General features: G+C 42.3%; 1 protein-coding gene across 2 annotated transcripts in view; it reads right to left on the bottom strand.

The window, feature by feature from the left end:
* Window positions 1-529: 529 nt before the first annotated feature.
* LOC116997143 (melanopsin-like) overlaps window positions 530-27,003 on the bottom strand; it is a 38,361-nt gene continuing 11,887 nt past the window's right edge. For both annotated transcript variants that reach the window (XM_033061421.1, XM_033061420.1), the window contains 9 exons: window positions 24,940-25,082; window positions 23,116-23,249; window positions 21,423-21,626; window positions 20,849-21,020; window positions 18,879-19,034; window positions 17,728-17,835; window positions 12,263-12,437; window positions 9,903-10,052; window positions 530-3,994 (listed from right to left, as the gene is read on the bottom strand). In XM_033061421.1, coding sequence (XP_032917312.1) covers window positions 3,614-3,994; window positions 9,903-10,052; window positions 12,263-12,437; window positions 17,728-17,835; window positions 18,879-19,034; window positions 20,849-21,020; window positions 21,423-21,626; window positions 23,116-23,249; window positions 24,940-25,073 — 1,614 coding nt within the window. In that variant the 5' untranslated portion in view covers window positions 25,074-25,082 and the 3' untranslated portion in view covers window positions 530-3,613. The remainder of the gene's footprint in view (window positions 3,995-9,902; window positions 10,053-12,262; window positions 12,438-17,727; window positions 17,836-18,878; window positions 19,035-20,848; window positions 21,021-21,422; window positions 21,627-23,115; window positions 23,250-24,939; window positions 25,083-27,003) is intronic.

Genomic DNA, 27,003 nt, shown 5'->3' with positions numbered 1-27,003 from the left:
AGCCGCCCTGAGCCGTGGTGGCCCTGACCCGCCCTGAACTGCAGCAACCCCAAGGTATGAGCCATCACCATCCCGAGCCCTGCCTCGCCAGCTGGGGGCGGGCGGGAGTGCCGGGCCTGTGCATGGGAAGGGCGCTTGGGGCTGCGTTTAAAGGCTACGTCAATCTGTGAAAAATGTTTGCAAATTGAGCACCTGCCGGTAAACTCCACAATCGCAGGATTCCGTTACTAATTTGTTACTTTGTTGCACACAGCACAGATCCTCGCTGCAAAAAAAAAAAAAGTGTGCCTTATAATCCGGTGCGTCTTATATAATGTACAAAGTCGCGAAATTTGCCGACTCTCGGGGGATGCGCCTTATAATCCAGTGTGCCTTATGGTCGTAAAATTACTGTAATATATATGTATGTATTTTACTAATAACTGGATCAGAGCACAGGTTTCAAAATCTTTGATTCAATTTTTTTTCTTCCCCCTCCTGGCTCCAAAAATAATGATTAAATAGGAAAAACAAACAATGGATAAATCAGTTTAACTGCTAAGAATTTTTTATTCAATTTGAGTGAACTGATACATTCCTTTGTGAAATCTTAAGCAACATTAATTAGTACATTTTTATGTGCCATCTATTCTAACGTGGCAACAGAGAAGCTTGCAAAATTCTCCTGCATTGTGGTACTCAATGTGAGACTAATTTACTCTATTACTGATGTTTCTGCAGAAGTGTCACAGTGACTGCAGTAAGTCTATTTGGTATTTCATACAACTTCATGTTTTATCTCTCTACCGTTGTACCATTTGATATTTTAGCCTGGATCAGTTTAAATAAGCAGTAATCTTGATAGTAGCTTCCAAAGCAATGGTACTAACAGTGTAGGACACTAACAGCATAAAAATGAAACATTGTTTGCACATACCTCAAGCCTGTTAATTTTCTGAGACACGCTCACAGTACCTGCACAGTAATAGCACCAAACACATACAAGAGATTACTGGAGAGCCTTCTTGTAGGCAGAACTTCAGATACAGAGGAATCTGTTGATTATAACTTCAGGTCTTCCATTCTTCATCCTGCCTACAGCCTTCCCAGTATAAGTCTGTCATAATCTGAGTGCAAAATCTACTCCAAAACATGTTTTTATAACATGGAACACCAAATGCATTTTCTATAGTTGTTTGGAGTAACTACAATAGTAAAAGTCAGGTCTAAGGCTTGGAAGCCTTGAAAGAACACTTGCTTCCTAACATCTGGCTCAAGAAGGAAACAAATACAGCAACTGAGCATATTAAATGCAAGAAGTAAGGTCACTGACTGCACAGTTGGTGTAGAAAAAAAAATCAGAGGGCAGGTTCAGGAAAAAAAAAAAGACAAGAATCCAAAAGGGTTGGACAGTATGTTTAGACTAGGACTAAGCCTGCCCCATTTCCCATGAACATAATACATAATTAACATTTGATTACTCGTTGTGGCCAAAACTATGCAGTGGATGAAAACCTGGCACTGTGGAACTGCAAGTGAGCACGTCCCTGTCCCCAACAGTTGTCTGCTCACTGTACCAGTCCTCAAATGGAGGAATTCCCCTTGGAATTGCTGAGCTCATTGTAGATGACCTTGGCAGATTCCTGGCCCCAACAGAAACCTCGGCACTCAGTGGGCACAGGGTTTGGCACCCTGGCTGCAGGAATCACAGCGTGGTGCTGCCCCAGCTGAGCCTTGGTCCTCCAGCACCACAAACCAGGGCTACACACAGGCAGCCACAGGCATGATGGGGCTCCACTCCCCCTTTCCTCCCTGCTTTCCACAGTGAGAACTATGAGGGTCTCCAGTCAGCAGAGCACCTCAAATAATAGCAGCATTAAGAGTGTCAGCACTGCATTAGGCAGCCTGTCACAGCTGTAACCCACCAGTGACTTTTTTTTTTAATTTTTCTAAAAATTGTACAGTCTATATCAAATGCAAGCATCTCAGTCCTCTCAAGGGTCTGGCACCTTGCAGAGCCTCAGGTGTGCAAGTTTGGAGGCATTCTTCTCTCTCCTGTATTGCTCTGGGTTTTAATTTGTTCTTTAGCGATCTTCCTGTCTAGCTTGTTGCAAACAAGATTTGTGTTGCCTTTTTTTGTAACGAAAAAGGTAATTAAAAACACTTCTACATTTCCCATCTGGTTTTTGCATCAGGAAACCAGGCAAAGAGAAATTACTTCCCGAGATCAGCCAGTGAAATACACAAAACGTGGAAATTATCTCATTGGTCTCCGCACAATCTAGGATACAGCCAAGGAAATAAACTGAGACTATGAACATAAACTTTCACTCTCTAGTTAGAATGTTTGAATGCTATTAGTCTCCCTGGACCAAATATTTGCGCTATTATAGCCAGAGGAACACCTGATTTCTACTAGTATATATTGATATTATGTGAAGAACAATGTGGTACAACTTGTTCAACTTGTTGTCTATGTTTGAAAATCAGAGACTGAAAGGGAAGACGTGGAGAAATGGGAAAATGAGTAAAAAAAAAAGGAAGAGTGCAGTTAGGAATAAAATGCTAAGAGAGTCCTGTGAGCCTGAGCCATAATGTGAAGCACAGATAAAATGAGCACATTTAGTAACCATAGATAATGATGTAAGCAGATCCTGTAGCAAACACCACAGTACAGTGTGGTTCTCTTCCCAAGATAATGTTTTACCCATTCTGAAGGCCTCTGGTAAGTGACCCGTGAAAGACATCTGCTGGTTTGTTTTAGAGGAGATGAGAAGAACCTCCTCTGAACAGACAAGTGATATACAGCAGCCAAGGCTTTATTTTTGTCAATGACTTGTCAAGCCAGCTGTGACCATTCACCCTTTCAATCATAGGCTCATTAGGATACATATATATTTAATCAGGACTGTAACTCTGAAGGTACTCTGAATGCTGCTACAGTAGTGTATGTTTTAGCATATAGCACCTTACATTTTGACATTTAGGTGACCATGCTAATGGTGAGGTAAAATCCAGATTTCTACCACTAAACTTCAGAGGAGTAGAAGCTGGGAAGCAGTCACTTCCCAGTGAAAATCCACCAGTTTCTTTCTTTATGTTTAGCAAGCATCCTATTTAAAAACTAAAACACAGCAAAAACAATGCTGAGAATTATTTGATAAAACTGAAGCTGAGGTCATGTAGCCATCTGCCTTACTGCTGGGGCTGGTGGAAGTTGCAGTCTTGCAGTGCTTCCCATCCCTGTCCAGAGCAGAGCTGCCAAAACAGAAAGGCTGTTCCGTGTGCAGATAGCAGAAGCATTCAGCAGCTGACCCTGCTCTCGGTCAGTGCTTTTCCCTTCTGCTGGCACCCCCATCAGTGGCAACAAATCAGGCGTCCTCCTTGACCAATGCCACTTGATCGTGCTGCCAGATCTTCCACTGCTCATTTCCTGCAGCACAATCTGAAAGAAAGCCTGTTTCCATGCCTGAGCTGGTTTGGACAAAGATAAATCTGAAGGCTGCCTAGTGACTACCATATAAACATACAAAAAAAATCTGATGATCTAACCTACAAGGCTTCAGTTATTTGGTATAATTAAGTGGAGAAGATGCCAAGAAAATAATTGCCGGAAAGTTTTCTTTTGACAAACTTACGATAGAAATTTCTCAACAGCTTCAAGGAACTCCATGGATGAGCTAAGCCCTTCCAAGTCCAGCAGATTGCCCTTTTTGTCATGAAAGTGGAATAATTCAGTCTCTTCCAGTTCTTCCTGAAACAGATTGGTCTCTGAGGTAGGAATGATGATGATGCGAGGGACTGCATTTCTAATGACAGAATCCACAACTCCATTTGCTTGACTTCCTTGAGTTGCCATATGGGAAGTGCTCGAGTCTCCTCTGGTGACATTGCTGCTATTCAATCTGATAGGCAGAGAAGTTGCTCTCTGGGAGCTGGTAACGAGTGCTGCAGAGGAACTGGGTAGGACAGGCTGCCCAAACACCTTCTCCAAACAGCTGGAGGAAAGCGAAACCTGGAGAGGAGATATAAGATTTGGTCAGACACCATACGGCTGTGGAAAACAGTATTTGAAATATTCATTGCGACTAGTCAATATTTGAGCCACCAGGCCAATTTTCTAAATGAAAATTGAATTGAATTATTAATTTGAGGGAAAATCATTATGTGCTAACATGTACTGCTTGGAAAGCAAAATGTTAAATGGAGCAAAAGAAGATGTACTCATATATCAGCAAAGACTGAAAAGAAAAAAAAAAAAAGAAAACAAAAACTCATTCCTGTATCTGACTTATTTCATCACTAAATAATGGTACTGCTTAATTTTTAATGCATCTCAGGGTAACAGAGTACTAAATTATTGCACTTCTCTCTCTTCTCATAGAAGAGATCTCAGGTAAGACTCAAGTACACTTCATTCTTCATTTTCCTAAAGTTTTGTGAACCTTGTGACAATCTCTCTCTCCCCAAATGGCTCCTGATACATCCTCAGGGAAGTTGGTGGCCTTGTATGCACACATTGAAAAGTGCTTCCTTCAAGAAAGAAGCAATAAATGCTCACTTTTCAAACAATTTCTTATCTGCCTATTTTGAGAGAATTCTGATTTTTAACTCGGCTCTGATGGTAAGGCCTCTGTTTTTTCCATAAGTCTTGTGTACAGCATCCAAATTCAGAGTCAAGTAAGTAAGCTTTGAAAGTGTCAGTAAATATCTAAATACAGTGGCAAGGGAGGGCATCAGTGATCAGTTTTGGCTTCCTTTAAAAAATTACAATCAAGGAGATAAAATCATGTCAGATATAGAGATGAGCTAGAAGTCCCTCCTTTCTAGGGAAAAGCAACATTTAAAGTAAAGTGCAGTTTTTACTTCATTACTATGGGAATTCCTATAGTTTTGTGTCATTCTACTCCACAAGCAGGAATCATTCACGAATCCCTATTAATAATGATTTCTCCAGCTGCTCTATCTACCAAGTGGAGGGAAGCACACTGTGCTAAAAAAAAAATTGGTTTAAATCAGTGTAACAGAGAAGAAAAGTCCATTCTTCCATATCAAAGATAATAATAGAATGAAAAAATACAACTCCAAAACTACTCCTCCCTGTTTCAAGTGATGTTTTCATTGCAACAGAAGAATAGGTCTCTTTTGGATGTGGCTTGGTGGGAACAACACCCACTGACAAGTTTTTTTAATAGTTTTCACATCAGGTAATTCTCTTGAAACAAAACTCAGATGCAGAGAGGACATTTGACCACCCTCCTTTGAAATCAAGTATCCAAACCCACATTTTAATCCTTCCAGAAAAGCCTCTTCACTGCCATGTTAAATTTCCAGGCGTCAGCCTACATCAAGTTTGTTACTACCATAACTGAAGTAAGTCATGGAGCTGGATCATATCTGTGTGACAGCACAGAAAATAGTCACGTGTGTTTATGCTTTGGAATGCACCAAGCCTGGGACACTGACTGGTTTGTTCACAACTGAGAGTTTTTGGAAGTGCTCTAGTTGGAATTCAGTCAAAGACAATCCAGTAATGCTATTAAAACCTTAAAATAAACATTAAAAACTACATTGGTGCTTCTTTAGGGTTTGTTGGGGTTTTCTGGAGGTTTTTTGAGGATAAATGGGTGGTCTCACTGTGAAATATCCTAACTGAGGTTGTCAAATAAATATTCTGATAGTATGAATACTGATGCATTGCATTTAGCTGCAATGAACAAACACAGGACCTTCACAACACACGGAATCTCTGCTGAAAACAGTAAGAAAAACAAATGAGGCTTTGAACATTCAATGTAAATAAACTTCTCAGCTCAGTGAATGCTACTGAAAGTCTAAAGAGCTGTTTATCAAAGTAATTCAAGAGATGTCTTTCAAAGCCAAAGTATAGCACATGAGCCTTCTTGCAGGCTACACAGTTGCTAAATTCCAGGTACAGATATATTTATTTAATTACTGAACTGTTTATGCAGACCACCAGAGATTCACTTCCCTTCTCCTTCCTTGTGAGACTGAAAGCCAGTGATTCTCTAGAACCTGGAGACAATATCCTTTGCCATTTGCCTACAACCTTGGACACACTTGACTGCTGATAGAAAGCAGCAGAACTAAGTGGTAGATTTGAGTTTGCCTGACACCACATTCGAAGTCGCTGTTTTTCCACCAATGCTGTTCACAACAGTTACAAGACTTGGTCTTAATGATACACATGAAAGAAGACAGGACAGAGGCATGCAGGAACTGGGTCATTGGGTGGCTGGAAATTTTCAAAGTACAGTAATTTCATGACTATAAGGCGCACCCTTTTGACTAAAATTTTGATCCGAACCCGGAAGTGCGCCTTATATTCCGGAGTGCCTTATATATGGGCAAAGTTCGGAAATTTGCCAACCCGGAAGTGCGAGCTGCGAGCCGAACCGCGTGGGGCCGTGGGGCACAGCGGGGCTCAGCACGTGTCCTGGTTTGGAGGAGCGGTGTCTGCTAAGAAAGGCAGGAGCCTCTCTTTGAAATGGAGAATGTAAATCCCCTCCCTCCAAATTATTATAATTTTGAGATTAAGGGGCTCTCAGGCAAAGATATGAGAATTGGAATAACAGTTCTTTACTAGGGAAATTACAGTAGTTTCACGAATACAAGCTGCATCATTTTGACTAAAATTTTGCTCCCAAACAGGAAATGCAGCTAATACTCAGGAGCGGCTAATATGTGAATAATTTTCTGACATTTCCACCCCCAGAAGTGGAAACCGAGGTGCCGAGTCGAGCAACTTGCCAGTAAAAGCCGGCATTTCGCGATTGTTACAAATTGTTACTCTGTTGTGCTGTGGGTGGAGCTGGCTGCCTGCAGGCAGCACGGGGGCGGGGAGAGAGGAGGGAGAGCTCTCTCCTTCCCTCCTCTGCCACAGCCCGGGGGAGAGACATGGGGGCCCCGTGCTGCCTTCCCCGCGGCCTGGGGGGAAGGCGGGGGCTCCGTGCTGCCATCGCCGCGGCCCGTGTGGTAAGCAGGGGGCTCCTGCCCCCGCCCGCTGCGGCAGGAGTGGGGAAGCTCCGTCCCCACCCGCCACCGCTGCAGGAGCGGGAGGGGCTCTGTCCCTGCCTGCCACCGGGGGGCAGTGCCGGGCTGGGGTGACTGAGCCCAGTGGCAGCAGCGGCTGGCCCTGAGCGGCCCTGCCAAGCGGCAGCGCCGGGCTGGGCCACCTGGCCCTGTCGGCAGCCCCGAGTGGGCCGAGCCTGCACAGCCCGAGCCGAGCCAGTAAACCCCGCCCTGCCACGATTCTGTTACTAATTGGCAACTTTGTTGCACACGGGTCCTCGCTGTGAACGACAGAGCACCTTATACTCGGGTGCGGCTTATTTATGGACAAAGAACGAAACGTTTGCCAACACCCAGAAATGCGGCTTATACTCAGTGCGGCTTGTTTTCGTGAAATTACTGTAAGATAGAAATACAGTACTACAAAGAAACAAACCCCAAACACTGACAAAGTGTCTTGGGTTACAATACAGGATGTGATCAAAGTATCTATTCTATCACTATCTGTTGTGACCAGGTGGGGCAGTGATCCTTATCTCTGTGGGAGATAATCTGCTAATGGGCCATCCATTGAAACCAGGTGGGCCAGTGTTCTTTATCTTTGCACCCCCTCATCCTTCCTCCAGGGAGTTATCTTCTGCTAATGGCCCATTGAGTCCCACTGTGTGACTGATAGAATTACTTTATCCCATTGAGAGTTGCTCCAGCCAGGGGGGAGAGCCAAGCCTTTCTTACCAAGATAAAAACTGAAATTCTAGGACACCAAGTAGCCCTTTCTCTACTGGACACTAGAAAAAAAATGAGATTTCTCCACATCACTACTACACCTCTGGAAGGAAACTGCACCTTCTACAAGACCGCTGCTTCGACTAAACCACACCTGTTACTGCAAGAAGACTGCAGCCACCATTTAATGGGACTGCTACCAACACCCTGCCTGACAGGGTGTCAGGTTGTACTCTGACTTTGTCAGGGCTTGGAGTTTGTTTCTTTGTAGTACTGTCTTTCTATTTTAATTTCCCTAGTAAAGAACTGTTATTCCTAATTCCCATATCTTTGCCTGAGAGCCCCTTGATTTCAAAATTATAATAATTTGGAGGGAGGGGGTTTACATTCTCCATTTCAAAGAGAGGTTCCTGCCTTTCTTAGCAGACACCTGTCCTTCAAACAAAGACACAAAGTCAGAGCACAGCCTGACACCCCGTCACGGTGACACCCGTCAGTCAGGGTGTTGGTAGCAGTCCCATTAAATGGTGGCTCCTGCAGTGACAGATGTGCTTCAGTTGAAGCATTGGTCTTGTAGAAGGGTGCAGCCTCCCTCTGAAGGTCCAGCGATGATATGGAAAAAAAGTCTGGTTTTCCTCTTGCATCCAGGGAAAAGAGGGCAACTTGGTGTCCCAGAATTTCAGTTTTTATCTAGGTAAGAAAGGCTAGGCTCTTCCCCCTGGCTGGAGCAACTCTCAATGGGATAAAGTAATTTTATCAGTCAAACAGTGGGACTCAGTAGGCCATTAGCAGAAGACAACTCCTTGGAGGAAGGATGGGGGTGCAAAGATAAAAAACAATGCCCTACTGGTTTCAGTGGATGGCCCACTAGCAAAATATCTCCCACAGAGATAAGGATCACTGCCCCACCTAGTCACAAAAGATGGTGACAGAATAGATACTTTGATCACATCCTGTATTGTAACCCAAGACAGCACAGCTGGTGCGATTGTTACTAATTTGTTACTTTGTTGCATGCAGATCCTCACTGCAAAGAAAAAAAGTGCGCCTTATAGTCTGGTGCACCTTATATATGGACAAAGTTCGGAAATTTGCCGACTCCTGGAGGTGCGCCTTGTGATCCGGTGCGCCTTATAGTCGTGAAACTACTGTAGTTCCTGCTTTAAACTAGGCTGTGTCTAGGCAATTACCTTTAGATCTGGAAGTGAGCACAGGGCACAGAAGCAGATGCTATAGCTGCCCAATCTGTGCGTGTTTGTCCACATGCACTAGAAAAACCCCATGCAAAGGTGCCTCCATCAAAAAAGGAGATACTACTCAGTCCAGCCACAGACAGGGTTCTGTAAGCCACATCTGTCTTTCCCTGAAAAGGCAGCACTGGTGTGTGCCTGACACTGTGCCACCCATACAAGTACTCATTTGGAAACTGGTGTTACAATCTGGCAGAAGCTGACTCAGGGGTGACCAACTGCTGCCATCAGGGAATGGGGTGCTCCTCAACAGCAGGACACCAAACCTTAGTGGTTTGGCCAATGAGGGTGATGCATCCACAGAGGATGTGCTGAGTACTCACCGTCTCCTCTTTCAGTGAGGGAAGGGTGGCAGCTGCCAGACTCTCCCACCCTTAGGGAGAAATGAGAGTTCTTTCTTGTCTTCCCCCTCAACAAAAATAAAACATTTTAATGTGCACTGAAAACAAGGAAAAGGGTGGCTTCTATAACGTCAAATTCTGTTTGGCAGACTTGACTTTACTCTAAAAGGAGACTGCAGTAGGACACAAGGGCCATGATGGAAGGAACCACAGCTGGGGTAGATAAACAGGCAAAGAGGCAAGGAACTCATCTTCTTACATCTGATGCGATTTACTATGCCTTAATGCAGCTTCAGAGCTATAAGCAGAGCTAGCTTTCCAAAAACAGGCAAATATCAGCAAAAAAAAGTTAATTAGGCATTACTGGCACTGTCATTTGTCACACATTGAAAAAAAAAAAAAAAGAAAAGAAAAGAAATAACAGCAAGGACAAACACGATGTCAGAGTCAGTATAAATAAAGCCTATAGATGAAATAGATGGGCATAAAGGTAGAATTATCATTCCAAAGATGATATACTGCAGCAAGATTAGCACTAAAAGGGAGAATCCTCAGCTGAGACTTTTTTCCGTACCTTTTCGGCAGTGGCTGCATCACAGCTGCACGTCTTTGGGAGCGGGTCTCTCTTCTCTTGTCTCGGACTTGTGGAGAAAGAATGACTTCGGCGAGGCTTCAGTTTCTCTTGAGCTGGCTCTACAGGGTCAAGCTCTACATTGCTCCAGGTCTAATCACAAATTGATGAAGGATTTCAGACAGTTGCATCCTTTGTCAAATTCTTGTAAAATCTCAAACTCCAGCAAAACCCATGCACATTCACAGAAAACTGAAGCTGTTCTAACATAAGTCTCACACTCAAAACTCCCCTGGGGAGAGGCTTTATTTTCAGTCTTGTCACCCAGAACTATTTTGCTTGCTGACCAAAAATAGAACCATCTTGGAAATAATGAAAATTTATTTAAACTCTTTTCACCAGGACATTTTTCACCATTTTTTATCTCATTGTTTATGCTATACTTATACCTGCAGCGTATCTGAATTCTAGAGATGGGAGTTAATACAATCAATCTGTTTAATATGTCTTGTGGCATTCTGTGTGACCAGTATCTGATACAATACCATGGACATGGACAGATCCAAAACCATGTTTGCATACATCCCAGTAGAATATCCAGAAAACCAAGGGCTTCTCAATCTGCATAAGCTTGCTGATTCTACAAAGCATCATTAGTGCATGGGAGAGAGTGGGTGGGCTTTGCTCTAATTTTCTAAGAGCATGGCAGTAATGAAGCACAAATGAGACACTGCAAAAGTGCTGTTCCATTTTGAGGCCTGGGGTGAGGCTGTCTGTCATCTCTTACTTTGTGGTGACTTTTTGATTGAGTATCAATGATGAGATCATTCCGCTCTAACACCACCTTTTAGATATGAATAGACAGAGGCCAGACAGGCAGACAGGGCTCCACACAAGTGGGAAGATAGCACATAATTCCACTGCATCACCTTACTCATACATCTGTGTGTGGCCATCTATTTATTTCTCCTCACTTGTTGAATTAAACTCTTGAATGAAACGTTCCTTGACATGACTCACAAATATGTTTGTTCCCTTCACTAACATGTACATAACACACAGAGGAAAATGTTGGTGGCAACAGCTGCATCTTTTACAGTGTTCCTGGTGTCATTTCTTTTCCATCAATGTTTTATTGGAGCATTCCAAAATTTCAGTCAGTCCTGCTGTCATGCCAAAGTCATCGAGCTTAGCTTTTATTTCAGCAGCTGCTGTGTCAGCTAAAACCTCTACAGCTGCACTGAGCTGTCAGTTGCCCCAAGGACAATTGCCTTTGGCTGCATCAACTCAGCACAGCACAGTGTTGTGCTCTGCTAACAGCAGAGGTTTTAACTGAGATTTCTAAGTCAAAGATGGGCCAAAAGCTGAAGCCTCTCATCCTCATTATCCTGTCTATTGAAGCAGGACATGCACTGAAATACATGCAATAACCTGCTACCATGAACAAACCTAAACCAAGTGGTGACCAACAGTGAAGAACAGAAAGCTTTTTGGATCAGGATGATACAGCTAAAATTACTTCATTTGGCATCAAACAAAGGAGTAATGGGAGAAAATTTAGGTTTTTATACCTAAAGGTATGGCTAGGATTCATCATTTTGTGAGCTGGTGGCAGCTGTTGCTCTGGGAGGTTTCTGATGCCCAAACTGAGGGGCAGCAGCACAGGAGGGCGAGCCCCAGCCCAGACTCTGCTGTGGCTGCTGCCTCCCCCAGGAGCCACCTTCCCAGCACCTCTGCAGGCAAGGCCAGCTTCTTGTGACTGAGAGAGGCTGTGAGGAGTCTCAAGGGATTCTTTTGTTTCTATCTCACTTAGTCACCAGCCTTACTGGTGCTTGGAGTATGTTCTTAGAAACACCCCACCATGCTCTAAGGGCAGGAGTCTTTCATTCCTCATGGCTAAAGTCCAGGTAAAGAAGTCAAAAATTTCCCATCCTACAGAAAATTGACTTCTTTTAAAATAATAATACAGATTTTGGTTAAGTTATAAAACTTTGGATGGAAGATTGTTTTCTTGTCCTCCAGATCAGTGAGAAATCTAATGGAGCCAGCAGTTGATGAAACAGGGAGTATCTGATAATGGCTCTTTTTAGTTCACATTAAGGACTTAATCTGAACATCCTTAGTCCCAGCAGGCATCAGAATCACACAGCTATACTGGCCTGAACGCTTTTTCTGATCGTAAATCATCATGCATGAACTTCCAGCTTTGCAGAAATTACCTTACATGACCAAAAAAATTCAGCTACGCTCTCCTCTTTCCCTTTTCTGTTCTCTAATTTTGAATATGTATTTATAGAGCTGCTTATTTAGAGTCTGAGAAATGTTATACTCACTTTCTTTCATGGAAACAAGAAAAGACTTACAGCTTCTCCAGTAGAAACGGAGGGAACACAAGTGCTCTTGGTCCTGCCAGCAAGAGAGTGGTGGCTGCAGAGAGAGGTCCTGAGTGATGACTCATTTATGGATCCCCTCAGGAGGTCATTCTTCGAAATTCGTATCAGGAACCTCAAGCAGGGAACAGCTTTGTGGATGGTTTTTCTGAGGGAAAACGTGAGAAGAAAAAAAAAGCCAAACCTGTCACACTAAAGACATGGCTTTGAAATTTATGTGATGAAAATGCTGTCTCTTTCCATCACCTCAACACAGCTTCTGCTTTGCTCAAGGGGGTCTTAAAGATTACATATAAACAGCATGGTAGCTGATGCAAACAACTCAACAGGCTGAAAAGAAAATAACAGGTCCTTCTGGGCCTTGTGTCAAAACACACAGAGAAGAGCTGCATAGATAAGTGGTAAGAATCGAAAATGTCTTGAAGAGCACGACTGCATATGGTTTATTTAAAATGCTAACCCAGAAAATTTCAGGCTAGTTGGTACAAAGGTCTTCACTGTGCAAAGGCACAGAATGAGTGGAAACAAGGGAAGAGGAAGAGGGCCAGAAGAATCAGATGTTGTTACTTATTTGTATCACAGCAGCTACTGTAAAATCCTATTGAAAATTAACCCTGTACAAGCATAGAGGAGAGGGATGGTCTAGACCCCAAATCTGCCTGATTCATTAAATAATAATCTCAGTCATGGTTGTGTGAGTCTATTTCTCCTGATCCCAACTGCGGCCCTGCGTGGAGCAGAAGTGTCCAAGAGCCTCCCCTGGGCAATGCCAGCTGGCTTTTCTCCTTGCAGGGCAATGCTAGTCAGAACACATCACTTGGTCTAACACCTCCCCAGCACGTCCCAATCCATTATTTCAGCCTGACAGATGAAGCTAATAGGGGCAAAAAACCTAAATGAACAAGTAAAGAAGTGAGGCAGCAACGAGACATATGGCAAGGAAGTGGTGCAGGGGACCACTGATCACTGGAGGATGTCAGTATATTGACTTCACACTGAGATGGAAGTCAAGAAGATGTATATTGTAAAATCTTTTGTTTCTATAGTTACCAGGTTTGTTGAATAACCAGTGCATTTTAAATCATCATTTCTATTCTCACAGAAGATAACACGTTAAAATGTCAGAGATGTAATTCTGGCGTTATGAAATGTGGTCACTTACTTGTAATCAAAAAAAGAAACCCACCACCATCAAACCTCAACATTTGGCATCATCATTGCTCTCTGAATAGTTCTGTGTCTCTTTCCTCTGTAATTTCAAAGGCAAGTGAACAGCAGCTCTGTGTCTACTCTGGAGATGAGGGCTGAAAAAAGCTGCCTGCACTATCATTCCTGATCCTGCCAAGATGCCTGCCGGTGACCAGGCAGGGCTCACTGAGCTGCTTGGGGCAGAAGGCTCCTCACATGGTGCTTGGTGAAAAAAGATGGCTCATGTTGTGCACAAAATAAAAAGTCCTGAGGAACCGTTTACAGGGCATGAGAAAATGTCATAAATTTCCTTTCAGGCTGAAAACCTCAGTCTGGTGCTGAAAAGCAGCTGCCAGCTTTTTTCCCCAGCTACGAAGCTGAACTTCTTCCCTTGGCAAATTCAAGTTAGTGTAAAACACACCCTCTCATCTATTAAATGGGATTTGGTGCAGAGGGCTCCTAATGATGGAGATTCAGGAAATTAATGTCTGATGGGGAATTTTCAAGGAAAATATATGAACATTTCTGAATGTCTTGAGGAACCAGAATTTCTATTTTGCTAGTATTTGGGATGACTATTGAGGGGCTGGTTGGAATGAAAGTACTGGTTTTGAAGGGAGTTTTCATATTATATGTGTGAAATAAAAGGTATAAACTGTGGTATTTATTTAATGATATTTATATAATCTGAAATAAAAGAATCACCTAAAGTTTAATATTTAGTAATTGCAAGCAACTTTAAAAAAAATACTGCAACTCAAATGTATTTGTGATTATTCATTATTTATGATGTCAATGTTTTGAACCAACAGTTTTTGTGTAATCCTGCTTTGCTTGGGAGCCAGTTGGAAACATGGAGTTGCAGAATTTCCTGTATGCTATGAAAGAATGATCCCAAAACCTAAAACTTCCAAAATCTAAGGGAGTTTCTGCAATAACTCTAACACACCAATGTGTTAGTTATTGTGGAACATAGAGAAAACACACAAGTTGTTTCTTCTCCACAAAAGAGCATTTCACGAATTAAAACTTTGAGCACATTTCCTCACTTACATTCATTACTTCCTGTGAGTCCTATTAGGGAGAGGTGTTTTTCTCCTTTCTGCTGGTGGGGAATGGGTGGGCAGGGGGATGGGTAGATGAGGACGATTATAATAAACTCTCAAACCAGTTCCTAGAAGCCAAGTGCTAGCACAAAGGTCAGTGTTACATTTTCAGTTACATTCACTATAATGTACTTTTTAACTCTCTGTAAGGAGAAAAGGTAAAGAAATTGGGATGTTAAGATGCAGTGTCGGGAATTCTCTGTGCAAAAAAGCATCTCACTTTGTTAGTGGATTGAGCCTGATTTGAACACTTTTGATCCTGATTTCTGGATGCCTCTTTCTAGAAAGATTTGGAAAATAACTTAGATGAAATTTGTTTCAGTAGTTCCAATGTAAAATGATAAATTATTCCCTGCTCAAACCCTTAACCGTTTGGCCTGAACAGACTGGCCCATTTATCTGTGCTTGAATGAATTACTTTCAAGGCATAATGTGAATAATTAGATGATTTGGAAATTATCCAGAAACAATAACCTTAATACATATATTCATTATTCACTGTTTAAGCAAAATTCATCCTGCCAACATGTTTTTACCAACTGACTTATTGGTGTACTGTAAGGTTTTTTTGGTTTTGAAACTACATTCTTGATTCATCACAAGGGATCTAACATTACTTCTTTTTCTGACTGGATTGCTCCCAAGTGTATTAAATGTCTTCACAAGAAATCCACAGAAATTTCTCTTGTTGATATGTCTATAAATACAGATTAGAAAGCAGGGGGAAAAATAAAACAGATAAAACAAGATACTTATAAAGAAAATGTCTGAAAGCTTGTGGAGTCCAGTCTTTTTCTTAACAGCCTTAAGACAATGCTGATAGGAAAAAGACTGACTGAAGTAGTTCACTGTCACAGAGATGGTGTGGGTTGGAAGGGATCTTGAAGGAACCTTAAAGACCATGTAGTTTCAAGCCTGATGCCATGGGCAGGGACACCTTCCATTTGACCAGTTTTCTCAAAGCCCTATCCAACCTGGCCTTGAACATTTCCAGGGAAGCATCCACAGCTTCTCTGGGCAATCTGTTCCTTGCAAAAATAATAAACTGAACACAATAACTTTGGTTCAGAAACAAATAATGGGTCCTAAACACATCAGCCAGCCATGCAAAACTTCTCATTGAACTTCTGCAATCCATCAGAAACTAGGCATTCTCCTACTCTAAACTAAAATGCTCTGCAGACTTCAAAAAAACTCAGATGGTTTTTGGAGGATGCAAAAAGGTGTTATGATAGCAGACATTTTCAAACAAAATACAACTCCAAAATGGAGAATCAGGGATTTGACAGACGAACCCCTCAGTGGATAAGGAATTGCCTGGATGGTTGCACTCAAAGAGTTGTGGTCAATGGCTCAGTGTCCAGATGGAGCTCAGTGACAAGGGGTGACCTCAGGAGTTGGGACCAGCCCTGTTTAACATCACTGTTGGTGACATGGACAGTGGGATCGGGAGCACCCTCAGCAAGTTTGGTGATGACACCAAGCTCTGTGGTGTGGCTGCCACGCTGGAGGGGAGGGATGGCATCCACAGGGACCTGGACAGGCTGGAGAGGGGAGCCCATGGGACACTCAGGAAGTTCAACAAGGCCAAGTGCAAGGTGCTGCATGTGGGTCAGGACAATCCCAAGCACAAACACAGGCTGGGCAGAGAATGGATTGAGAGCAGCTCTGCCCAGTGGGACTTGGGGATGCTGCTGGATGAGAGGCTGGACATGACCCAGCCTACAGCCCAGAAAGTCAAATGTGTCCTGGGCTGCATCCAGAGCAGTGTGGGCAGGAGGGGAGGGAGGGGATCCTGCCCCTCTGCTCTGCTCAGGTGAGACCCCTCCTGCAGGGCTGCAGCAGCTCTGGGGTCCCAGCACAGCAAGGGCATGGGCCTGCAGCAGAAAATCCAGAGGAGGCTATGAAGATAACCAAAGGGCTGGAGCATCTCTCCTCTGCAGATAGGCTGAGGGAGTTGGGCTGTTCAGCCAGATGGCTCTGGGCAGGTCTTATAGCACATTCCAGTACCTGAAAGAGGTCCAGTACATAGGGCACATAGGGATAACACAAGGGGGAATGGCTTTAAACGGAAAGAGGGAAGGTTTAGATTGGATATTAGGAAGAAATTTACCATGATGCTGGTGAGGCACAGGAACAGGTTGGCCAGAGAAGCTGGGGATGCCCCATCCCTGGAAGTGTTCAAGGCCAGATTGGACAGGGTTTTGTACAACCTGGTCTTGGGGAAGGTGTCCCAGCCCATGGCACGGGGTCACTTCCAGCCCAAACCATTCTATGATTCTATAGAATCACAGGGTGAAACATGGGCATGTTTTGACCCAACTTCTGAGAAACCTTCACTTTTCTTACAACCACACTGTCATGCATCAGAAATCCTAAACAATGAACTCAATTTCCAGCTCCCAAATCCTAGTTGTCAGGCAATGGAATTTACTAGCTTTTCCACTTCTTGGGTGAAACAAGCCTCATACCAATGACTAACCCTGCCATCTAGTGGTATTTATACATTTATCACATTTACCACCATGGTATCCCTGTGTTTGCTCAGAACTTTTGACACAGCGTCCCTTTGTGGTAGCTACACTCTGAAAGATTTGCAAAACGTTCTATAGGTATGCTGGATAGCAGTGCTGTTACAAATACATCCCCTTTATATAATTAAGTAATTTTTGCTGACAGTGTTTCAATTTTTTTTGTGAAAAAAATGCTTCAGAAAACCAAGCCTTGAATATATGCATATATAGCTGCTTAAATTGGTAAGGATATGATTTTTTGAGCTTCACTGCTTGGGACCTTTTATCTAGAGAGTGCTCTGGGGTGGCTGTCTCTGATACAATGAAAGGTAACCCGAGCATCACCTTCTCCTCCTGTCAGTCACGGTGTTGTGCAGCTCCAGAGGGCAGAGCAGGGCTCTGAGGGAGAGGAAAGGTGAAGGGAGGGACTGTTCTCTTTTGGCACTCCCAAGGCCATATCTGGAGCTGCCATGTAGCAGCTGGGTCTGACCACCCAGAGCCCCTCATGGCCCGGTCAGCACAGGAACATGCACTGCACAGGGTGAGGCTGAAGGAACAAGTGTCATTTGTTCTGTGTAAAAGATCCATATTTGCATGTACAGTTATACATATATCTATATATTTACTGTACCTGTATCTTGGGTGAATTATTGCATATATGATGGGGTTGTAGATTGCAGAAGCTTTGGCAATAACTGCTGGCACAGATTTGGAATATGGTGTCAGGATGTTGCCTCGACTAAAACAAAGCAAAAACATTACACACAGCTATGCCATTGATTACATGGATACTACATTATTAAACATATTACTCTTTTTAATTGGTTTTGTGCTGTTATCTTTTTATAAGAAATACACCTGTAACGTCGATTCATTTAAGCGATTTCTTTGCTCAGATAAAAGGTTTGAATTTGAGAGTGAGTACTTGGTTTCATTCATTTAGAGAAGATCAAAGACATGAGCAAGTAATTTTAGGTTGACTAGGAACACAAAGAATCACCTTCCCTGTTTCTACAATAGACAAAAAAAAAAACCACCCCAAAACCAAACCCCAACCAAAAAAAACTCCATTGTGGCCATCTGGGAAAAGTGAATGGTGATAGACAAGAAAACAATCAAATAAAAAAAATCTTTCAGCAGCAGCATGTGTGCTGCACAATAATGTGTGTCAGTGACTCAGTTCCAAACACTGCAGAAGGATGAGAGGACTGGGAGTGGTTTGAAACCAATATTTCCCTTTAGACTTTAAGCTCCCAAGTCAGCCAGGTGAGACTCATGTCAGTGCAGCATAAGCACAGTTAATATCATGGTATCATAGAATGGTTTGGGTTGGAAGACACCTTTAAAAATCATCTAGCCCAACCTCTCTGCCATGGGCAAGCACAGGTTTCATTAGATGGGCTTGCTCAAAGCCCCATCCAACCTGGCCTTGAAGAGTGGATTGTGCATTGGCAAGACACCAGGTCCCTTTGGAGTGGAGAATGGGTGGAGACAGCAGTGTATGGAAGGAAGGAGGGTATTAGGAGATAAAGGTGGTACCTACGAAGAAAGCATCATGTGGGAGAGAACATCGTGTACCAAATATTAAGATTAAAAAGTCCTAATAGTTTCAAAATGCATACACAAATAATCCCTTTTCTGGCTTTCTTCACAAGGATATAGTGAAGAAGGAAATATCACCTCTGATGTAGTAATTATTTAGGACCCATTCAAAAAGGAGATTTGCCTCATGTGGATGATAGTACTAATCATATTTGCATAACCCCTGCTGCTTCCACTTACCCTGCCCAGGCTATCAAGGTGACACAAGCATATGGAGACCAGGACAAGACAAACACAATGATGACCACAAAAGCAATTTTTGCCAGCTTCCACTCATTCTTCATGGACTGAGAGAGGTAGGATTTCCGGCTGCAGGACCCCAGCTTTTGAACATCTCTGTGAGGGGGGGAAAAAATACAGAAATTTCAGCAGGACAATGAGAAAGTAGCATCTCTAATATATTCTCAGCAATATGCAAAATGAAGTAAATTTTGTATTTGACCACTCTAATTCTTCTTTTCTTCTATGATATTTAAAAACCCTAGAAGGTATTTAATGTGGTTGCAAGTGTTATGTTTGCCTCTGAGACTGAGCAAGAACCCCAGGACTACAGGACAGGACTGCTGTGTCCTTATCCCTAATGCAAGGAAGGTTTCATGTTGCAAAGATACAGAAATTGGTGTCTCTTGCCCGTCACTGTTTTTAGAGGTGGAGCAAGAAAAGCTGGATGGGAAGATCAAGTCTTATGTATTTCCTTTTCAAGGGAGGAACAGCTTGCAGAAATTCCAATTCATGCTAGAATACCCTGATAGCTTTAAGAAATCTGTCTCAAACACTTGCAAGGACATTTTTGCTTACCTGCAGATTTGTTTATTAAAGAGTATTTTGTTTATGGGAGGTACAACATGCAGTCCTAATATTTTTGTAATGAAAAATCAAATTCTCTTCACACCAAACACCCCATATTTCATTTGAAAAAGTTTTATATAGTTAGGTATTTTATATACTTTAGCATAGAAATAACAAATTTCACATATTAGTGTTGTTAAATGGAGATACATTTCAGGCTGAAGACAACAATTACCAGCCAGCAGGGCAACAAAGTCCTTGTTGGTGCACTGTAAATATAGAAAAGAATCATAGAAACATTAAATAGCCTGGGCTGGAAGGGAGTTTAAGATCATCTAGTTCCAACACCCTGCTATGACCAGGGACACCTTCAACTAGATCAGGTTCCTCAAAGCTCTATCCAGCCTGGCCTTGCAAGAGGCATAGAAAAAGATTATGTCCACTGTGCTCCACGGCTGTACAAGACACCATTATTTTAAGGACACGTTCCTTCACTTGGTATCAAGTATACATACACAAAGTTCAATAAAATCCAAGACAAAGGGCAAAAAGGAGAGTTCGGAAAGAACTTCATTTTAGGCATATATAAATGTACGTACTTTTAAAAGTGGAATTTAGCCTTATGAAGTCAAATGATTTCAACAAGTGCCTGCACACAGGAGCAGAGAAAAGCAATCAGAACTGATGACACAGTTGAGCAGCAGGAAGGACTCACAGCACCAGCTGGTGTTGGATCAGACCAAAGATAAGCCATGTACTCATTAGCAGAAAAATAACTGATAGAATGATGTTAGTTTACAGCTCTAACACCCTACTGTTTTTTCATTTCAAATATAGACCAAAAAAAATTTTGGGGAAAAATATCTGAGCAAGCATGGCCAGATATTGTGCATGTAGTTGTGATGCTTGAGGGAAGCATGATGGGTTTTGAGATGCTTGCCTTAAATAAAACTGTCATAAAATATGAGGACTGTTAAGTTTACAGAGCTGCTCAAAGGCAGATGATTCCCCCATCACTTCATGTTTTTTATTATCCCTTGGGGCTGAAAACTGCTGGAATACACAAGGACATTGTTTCTTGTAGTGCAAATCTGAAATACAAATAATTCAATCCAAGTATCTGATGTACTATTAATTGCTACAGTGGAATAAGATTAAAACCACTAGAAACTACTTCTATTCTGAAATTCATACATCCATTCCAGTTTTAAATTGGCAAAAAAATATCTGTCCTGATACAGCTGTCAATTTCAATTCAGACTAATTTTTGATTCAGATTTTTCTGCAGCTAAAGAAACTGAGAAAACAAATTTTCTATTACATGAAAAGGGACATGTACTTCTTTCAGCTAGATTGCTTACCTGCCAGTACGCCTTATGGCCAGGAACATCGATACATAGCAGTGGAATATTATTACCAGGGGGATAAAAAATACACAGCAGCATAAGATCATGGTGTAGCTTCTGTTTGCAGGGGAGTAGGTTACATAGTCCCATGTACAGGATATCATCAAGCCCTCAGGCACATAGGAACCTATAGAACACATGGAACACATTATTCACACATGCACCCAAAGTTAGCTTAAAATAACCCCTGTCCTGTATCCATGGTCTTCTAGAGCCAAACTACACATCATATATGTGGTCTGAGAAGAGAGTGCCCACCTGGAGAGCAGATCTTGCCTACAGAACTCTCAGGTACACACCTAATACTCCATCTGCAGGTTCTTCTGCTTGAATACATCCTGGGTGTAGGGGGGCAGAGTGTTTGTGCAGTGCAGTAAGTGCAAATGTGTGCTACAACCACAAACCATCAGGTGGTGGCAGGGATCCTCGTGAGGCCTGATGAGAAAACTCATGTTTTTATGCCCCAAGCAAGGCTAAAAAGAGCACACAGGGAATGCTAGGAGAGAGAGACAGAGAGCAGACAACATACTCCAGCCGAGGAGTGGAGCCACGCTCCATCCCAGTGAGTAGAGCCACACTGCAGCGATGACCTGCACGGTGCGTCTCTTGGAAGTCCACTGGATGGACTGCAGGGGCTTTGTGATCACCAGGTAGCGGTCAACAGAGATAGCCAGCAGAGTCATCATGGAGGTTATCCCAAAGAGAGCCCCGCAGAAAGCATACAAGTTACAGCCTGGAGAAGGAAATGGCAATGTCAGGGGTTTTCTTGAAAAGAGGCATGCTTTCTCTCAGAGTCCATCAAAATAAATCTCCCTTCTTTTTTCCTTGCTCAGGACTTCTCTCTCAATAGAAGAATATTCTTAGCTTCCCATTTTCATAGTCATTAAATGTTTATCAGAAAAACAAAAATATAAATAAAATACAAATATATGTATTTAAATGAGTCCTATTTCAGCACAGGCTGCAACTGGGGACCTTTTGTCAATGGAAAACTGCCTCAAAGAAAATCCAATCTAATTAAAGTTATATTTTCCTGGACTGTTGCCCAATATATTGATCTTAACATGGTGCAGCAGACGTCTGTCTGTTAATGATGGATGGGTGGTTCAAGAAACGACTTTGGTTTATGTGGCTTAAAAATGTAGAAGTGGTTTAAATTTGATGACTGAGACCAGCTGTAAAACATAGCTCCAACTCCTATATTTAATGGCAGTACTTTTTAAAAAAAACTGATCATATTTACATGAAACAGGCCTCTTAACCCCCTCTGCATTCAGGCACTGAACTACCAGATGGAAAAAGTTACACTGAATTTAATGGAGCAACTTGTCTGGAAAGATCATCCATTCTTTGAAATCTTGCATTGCTCCATGTGGTTATAGACAAGAGCCCACCAGGAATGTCAGGCTGCAAAACCACCAGATCCAACCTTAAAGCAGAATTCTAAAGTCTATACAAGTAACTTGCAACTAAGGACCAAATCCCACTCAACCCAGATCAAATGCTTCATTGTGACAGCATGATGATTTGCACTGATTTTATCTAAGGGGTGAGCAAGACTAAAATATCTTCAAACTAAGGATGAGCCCCTTCTGTGCTGCTGAACAGTGCATGGTCCCTGGGCTTGCTCCACCATTGTACAGCCACCAGTGGGTGCAAGTTTTCATCCATAATGTGATGAGAAGCACCCAAACAGCATTGAGCTTCCTGAGGTTCTTGCTGTACCCACATTTCAGCTATAGTTTCAGCATAGATCACCTTTTCTTTCCTGCAGTTAGAAAGAAAGGAGCTTTTATTTGCTGAGTCCACAAATAAATATTGTTATTTAAGTTTCTTAATTAAATATGAGATTCCTAGAAGCATGCCAATGGATATAAACATACATTTCTAAATAAAAGTAGTAACTAGCCTTCAAAATGATACAGAAAAACTATTTACAACTTACTAAAACTTTTCTTCCTATTTTCAGCCATAACACCTCCCTTACAAGCTAAAGGATAACATGACTACATGTGGATGTTGACTCCTTCCTTTCCAAAATATGAAAGCTAAATCACAGCTGTAATACAAAACATGTGACATCACGCTGACTGATGATGCCTGGGGCTGTGACTCAAGAGATTTGTGCTGCTCTATCCATGGCACAAGCCAAGGCTATTGTGGCTGAAACAGGCTGCAGGCAGCATAAAGCTGGTGAGGTGTGAATTAGTGTTGAAAAGTACCTATGTCTCCAAGTATCCATTCTCTGTGCAAGCTGTTGACAAAGCACATGGGCGCCTGAGAAGCCGACATCAGGAAGTCACTCACAGCTAAATTCATTATAAAGTAGTTTTGGGGAGTCCTCAGCTTCTTGTTGCTTAAAAACATGAGAAATACATAGTTTTAAAAAGACAAAGTGGAAAGTTAACTTTATGACTTTACTTGCTAGCACAAACAAATATTGTCCACGTTGGAATCGATAGTTACTCAGAGTGAATCAGTTGCTAATCATCAGTCAATTATTGCAGCTACAGCTGTAGTCATTTCAAAATGATTGAAAAGAGCAGGAGCCATAAAATGGATTGTTTCCTCTTCAAGCTAAGGAGAGTTTCAGCTGTCTTGATAAATATGGATTTGTTCAGAAGAGCAGCTCCCTAGGAGTGCTGTAATATTGATTGTGCCTTGCACTGCACATGAGGAAGATCTGAAGAAGTTACAATGCCAAAGGATCTGCTTCTGGGGATACTTTAAAAACTGCTGACCTGAGGTGTTGTTTTGGCACAGTTAGCCTGAAGTGGTTGACACACCACTAAATACCTTTACAAAGTGCTACAGCATGAGCAGATCACATGGAGATTTGGATAAAGTGCTTTTGCTTATATACATCTCATAAGAGACAATGAAAACTCTCAGTTGCAGGTGAACAGGTGACATTAAACACCACAACAAAGTGTGAAAGCAGAAGTCTGCAAGGAAAGCTTATCCAAGGAAAACAGCTGAGACCTTTCTGATGTGCTTTGCAATATCAATATTTGCAGCTAACGCGAACTTTTTTCCTCATATTTTATCATTTGTTGATAAAAAAAATACTGAAAAAGAAAGTGAGAAAGCCGTCTCAGAGCTGCTACAATTCTAACAATTTCTTGTATCTCATAACTGCCTGCAAAAATAGTGAGAGTGCAGAGTTCACACCTTCCCAGGTGCTAATATGCCTGTCATTTGACGCTTAAATTTGACAATTTAATGCTTTTATTACACCAGCTAACCACACACATTTCAAGACAAATACAGAACTTGCATTTTAAAATATTGTGAAGGTATCTACAGTTGCAGGGAATTAAATTTCTCTAAATCATATTAAAAGCCAGTTATTCAAAATAACTAATGTTATTTTGTGTCTCTAGCTTTGTAAGGCCCTGCTGTGTCACCAGGTGTAATGACAGCAAGTAGTGAATGAGGAGAATTTTTAAATTCAGCATCACAGTATGGGACGAGGGCAGATATTCCTTTTTTCCAAGAGATTTTTGCATACTCTAGCTGCAGTAGCTTTGGCTGTCTATTACTCTGCCAAGAGAGCACACAAACTGACAGAAATCCTATGATCTGCCTGCAGCAGGAAATACACTGGTGGCATAAGTTCATTTAATGTAGCACATTGCCCTCCTGGTTCTTTCAGGACATCTGGGCTCCTGGGAAGATTGTCAGTGTTTGCCATGTATTTCTCCAAATGCTACAGCCTAAGTGAAGAAGTCTGCAGCTGCAAGACTGTGGTTTCTATCACTAGAATTATTAAACCATTCTTTAAACTTTCAATTGGAAATTTTTTATAGAACAACGTACTATTTTCTCATTTTATTTGATTCTTTAAAACATCAGGAATTTATGCGGAGGTTGGCAGTGATGCACATGGATGTGTTTCCGTATGTGTAGGGTTGCCTTCTCCTCTCTTTCCCCTCAAATTTGTTGCCATTAGATTTAATCCAAGTGGAAAGCAATGCAGGAATCCGCCCATGGGCACAGATGAAACTCAAGGCCACTCAGACCAACCACAAAAGGAATTTTTGTACCTGTAAAATGCATAGAGGACTAGGAGGTTTCCAATGATGCCAATGGAGCCAATAATGAGCACACACGATCCTACAGCATAAAGAACATAGCCAGGGATCTCTACTTTGGTCACAGTGTGTGGCTGGGTACTCATGTTCAAACCCTGAATGGAAAACAGAGGAAAAGGAAAGCTTAGCCCATTTGGGACCCTTAGTCTCTGCCACACACCCTCAGGCTGCTGGCATTCACTTCCACAGCTCATGCAAATCAAATACACACTTCTGAGTTCTTTTCACATCCCCTGTAATCAAGTTTCCCTCAGCTAACTTTCTTAATTTTGACAGTAGACATTTATCTTATGAAAAGAGCAACAGAGAAAGCAGACTGGAAAAGACAGCTAAGGAAGTTATGATGATGATGATGTGTGAAAAAGGCAAAGAAACATGAGCATAAAACTCGCTCTGGGTAACTGCTGCACTTTGGGGTACAGAGCTGGCTGACAACACAGGTTGACAGCAAGAAATAACTTATCACAGTTTGATTTCATTTGGAGCAATGATATAAAATCCCACACTTACAAACATTAAATCTTCTGGGTCTCCCCAGGTTCACTATCCACTAACTTAGTGCTACAAAACCTGGGAATTCCCCATGCAAAGGAGAGGATATGAGAGGTATAACAGCAGCACTAACACAGCCTGTGTAAGAAAACATACATTAGTCTTGACACCTCTTTCACTGCCCTGTATCTTCAGCACATGTATAGGCTCCCTCTGTTTTTTGGTTTTTTGTTTGTTTGTTTGTTTGTTTTTTATATCAAATTCAGATTTATCATTGGTTACATTCAGCAGCAAGGCAGCCTACAGCTAATCCACTCAGCTCACATTAGCATTAGCAATGAGAAGAGTCCAAATTGCCTCGCGGAGATTCTTATTTACCAAGTCACAAGCAGCTGAGTCTCACATTCACAATCAGACCTGGAGAGCTGAATCAAAGGTGTGGCACCTTGCCACAGCTGGGCACCTGCTTCATTTCACCCCCTTTCACCACTGCACAACTCAGCCAAGTGTGGAGTGTGTGATAAGGCTGATTTTGGCTGTGAGGGAGGAGCTGGGTGACAGAAAAGGTTAATATAATAACTATGAGATGATAACCACTTGTAGTATTTAAGAAGCCATTTCTAAAATGATGAGTACACCCTTTCTTTCCCATTGCTACCCCCTAATCTCCTATACTGCTGCTTCTCTTTTCTGCCCTATATTCCTCACTCATCTGTGAAGTGTACACAGTACAGCTCCCTCTGTGTACAACATTCCTAGCTGTGGAGATTATCCCCCCCAACTCTGTGACCCTCCTGGGGTACGCCCTGGGGACACTGCATTTGGCAGTAGGGAGGGCATGGTGAAGTCCTTTGCACACCCTGAGCAAGAGAGCTCCCTGGATTGAAGTGATGCAGAAAAAAGTACAAAAGCTATGGCTTCAAAGCAGCAAAGTGCTTTCAAGCCTTCTCAGTCATCTGACAGGCTCTACCCTTGACAGGATGGCTACTGCCAATATGGCACTTCACTATACAGAGATCACATCACTGTAAAAGTAGGGAGGAATGATAAAGAGCATCTGCTGGCTCTGGATGAACCAGAGGGCCATGACTGTTATTTCCAGTGCTTAGGCAGCAATAAAAAAATGCCACCCTGTGTGGCATTTACCCTTGAGAAAGGTATGAGAAGTCATGCAAGAGCAGGCAGAGCACAGTGAAGTGGCCCAGCAAAGCAAGCAGTCATGGCTGTGTGGTGGCACCAGGCAGAGCCAGCACCGTGCACTCAGAGCAGGGCTGCCTGGGTATGCAAGTTAAGCATGGTAATCCCTCTCTTCCTCTCTCGAACCAAATAATCTTAGCAGTGCATATGCATTGAATTACAGCCCTGCCACAATTCTGGCAATGCACACCAGAGAAGCTAAACTGGGGAGAAAGGAAAAGGGTTCAATTTTTTCTTCCTTTCCATCTTATCTGTTAGGCATGCCAAGGATTTGCCTCTATCTGGAGATTTATTATATAGAGGGCTTTATACAAATGTAATACAGGG

This window comes from Catharus ustulatus, chromosome 5 (assembly GCF_009819885.2).
Source record: "Catharus ustulatus isolate bCatUst1 chromosome 5, bCatUst1.pri.v2, whole genome shotgun sequence".
NCBI lineage: Eukaryota > Metazoa > Chordata > Aves > Passeriformes > Turdidae > Catharus > Catharus ustulatus.
This window is presented reverse-complemented; position numbering and strand designations above follow the sequence as displayed.